This window comes from Oratosquilla oratoria, chromosome 8 (assembly GCF_046742065.1).
Source record: "Oratosquilla oratoria isolate Oo_2021 chromosome 8, ASM4674206v1, whole genome shotgun sequence".
NCBI lineage: Eukaryota > Metazoa > Arthropoda > Malacostraca > Stomatopoda > Squillidae > Oratosquilla > Oratosquilla oratoria.
The window spans coordinates 72,050,336-72,052,835 of NC_134784.1; the positions used below are offsets into that span (position 1 = coordinate 72,050,336).

Genomic DNA, 2,500 nt, shown 5'->3' on the forward strand with positions numbered 1-2,500 from the left:
GTGATCTGTTGATTTTGGTGTCTTCTTTACACAAGATTTTTTTTGTATCTTTTTGTCGATCAATTTTGGTGTCCCCGACTCGAGAGAAAGAAATTGTATATATATTTACATATATATGTTTTTGGTCCGTCGACTTTGATGTCATATTCACACCAGGTGAAAAATCTTCGTCAACTTTTTGTCCTACGACTTTTGTGGCCTTCACACAAGGAATAAAAATCGTCGACTTGTCCCTCCCATGGACAAACGATGGTTTTCATCCTTGTTTGAAGAAGCACTCAGACAAGTTCTACCTTGGCATTCGCGTGACAAAAAAAAAACAACAACAAAAAAAAAAAAAAACAACTAGATGTAAAGACATTGTTTACTAACGTTCCCAGCTGCGGGATCCTGGCCTGGCGTCACCGCTAACATCACCTCCTCCCTCCACGGTAGCTGGGGGACCTGGGGCAGGGTGGAAATCTGCCCTCCAAACTCCTTCGCTGACGCTCTCAATCTGAAGGTGAGTCCAGAAGCTCCTTGAGGAACCCAGCGTTGTTAGCAGAAGGTGAAGATCCTACGCCAAGAGGCGCTGAGTAGCGGCGCCGAAGTCGTGACCTTTGTCCTATTATACACTTTGGGGGCTGTTGGGGGCAGGTAACAATACACAACTGGTAATCAGAGAGGAGTGCGGGATTTAAACTCATGACTATGTAGGTGCGAAACCAGTAAGATTGCGCCACCAGCACACCATCACTGAAGATGTTCATATATTTTAGTGTTTCTATTAGTGACGGGATTAAACTTAGTCATTATTACTCATAATACTTTAACCCTTTTACTGCCTTGCGTGATTTAAGTCGCTTTATTTGTGTCAAAACTTTTTGGGTTCGTCAGGCGGAGACGCCCTCGATCACAGACAGCACGGGTGCCGACGGAGTGATGCTCTTCTGTCGGGAGCAAGGAGGTAATCTCGCTGCCAACATCACCAGCACTGTTGGAGAAATAGGCGAATGGAGGGGTGAGTATTCTTGGCACCCTGGCCGTGCCAAGTGTCAGTTTTCCTAGCACCATGGTCGTGCCTAGTGTCAATTTCCTTCACACCCTGTTCGTGCCAAGTGCTATTTTGCTCGGCTTCCTGATCGTGCCAAGTGTCAATTTCATTGGCATCTTGGCCGTGCCAAGTGCCAGTTTCCTTGACACCCTGGCCGCATCAAGTGCCAAGTGCCATTCTCCTTGGCACCCTGGACGTACCAAGTACCATTTCCTTTGGGACCTTGGTCGTGCCAAGTGCCATTTTCCTTGGCACCATGGCCGTGCCAAGTGCCATTTCCCTTGGCACCATGACCGTGCCAAGTGCCATTTTCCTTGGCACTATGGTCGTGCCAAGTGCCACATATTTTCATATTATTACTATTTCTATTCCACCCTTGTGACACTGTCTTTGTAGTCTATCTTAATTAATACCTTCCATACTGTGTGAACTTTTTTAATTTCTTTATTATTGTCGTCAGACGATTTAATTCATCTTGATTTTGTTTTTTGCCTACTTCTTCAGTACCGTGTGAATTTTCTATTCATTTATTTGTTTATTTATATTTTCATTTATTTTTTACTCCTACAGCCTGGGTATGATTTTTTTTTATTTCCATAGAATCGCATTGGTAGTGTATTTATTCTTCACGGTTGTCAATAAAATCACGTGACGACAACAATAATAAAATGAAAAGTACCATCATGTACGAACGGTCTTAACGTGTTGCGTTCGTGTCACATGCGATGTGTCATGTCATGTTACAGAGTTGTCCCTCGCATCACGATGTGCGGTGTCATGTTGCACATCTTTCGTGTTGTGGACAGATGGGAGAACTTCAAAGTCTGCCACAGCAACCTTTCTTCCCACGGCTATCGCTGGTTGGTCTGACAAGGAGGGGTGTGGGTTAGGAGCGCTCCCACGGTCAAGGATACATGTATCAGGGAAGAAGAGGAGGAAAGGGAATGAAAATGAAAAGTAAAGAGAGAGGACGAAAAAAAAAGATGTAAAAAGAGAGAAAGAGGAAAAGAGAGCGCGAGAAAAAGAGGAAGAGAGAGAGAGAAAAAGCGAGGAGGAAAAGAGAAAAAAGCAAGAAAGAGAGAATGAGAGAAGAAGAGGAGGGAAGGAAGGAAAGAAAAAGAAAAAGAGTTAAAGAGGAAGGAAATAAGAGGAAATAGAGAGAAGGAGGGAAGGAAAGAAGGGAAAAAGAGAGAAAGAGAGGAGGAAAAGAGAGTAGATAAAAAGGAGATGAGGGAAGAAGAGAAGGAAAGAAGGAGAAAGAGAGAATCAGAGATGAGAAGGAGAAGAGAGTAGGTAAGAAGAAAAGGAAAGAAGGAAAAAAGAGAAAAAGGGAAGGAACGGAGAAGAGAGGAAGGAAAGAAGGAGAAAAAAAGGGAAAGGGAGAGAGAAAAGAGAGGAGAGGAGATAATAAGAAAAGAGGATAAGGAGAAAAAGAGAAAAAGAGAGAAATAGAGATTGAAAGAAGAG

At 43.3% G+C, this 2,500-nt stretch overlaps 1 protein-coding gene across 1 annotated transcript in view; it reads left to right on the forward strand.

Annotated features, from left to right (window-relative positions):
* The window catches only part of LOC143027813 (vitelline membrane outer layer protein 1 homolog), a 32,253-nt gene that overhangs the window by 25,680 nt on the left and 4,073 nt on the right, over positions 1–2,500 (forward strand). Inside the window, exons 4-5 of the mRNA XM_076189405.1 lie at positions 381–502; positions 877–1,000. Of these exons, the coding sequence (XP_076045520.1) occupies positions 381–502; positions 877–1,000 (246 nt within the window). The remainder of the gene's footprint in view (positions 1–380; positions 503–876; positions 1,001–2,500) is intronic.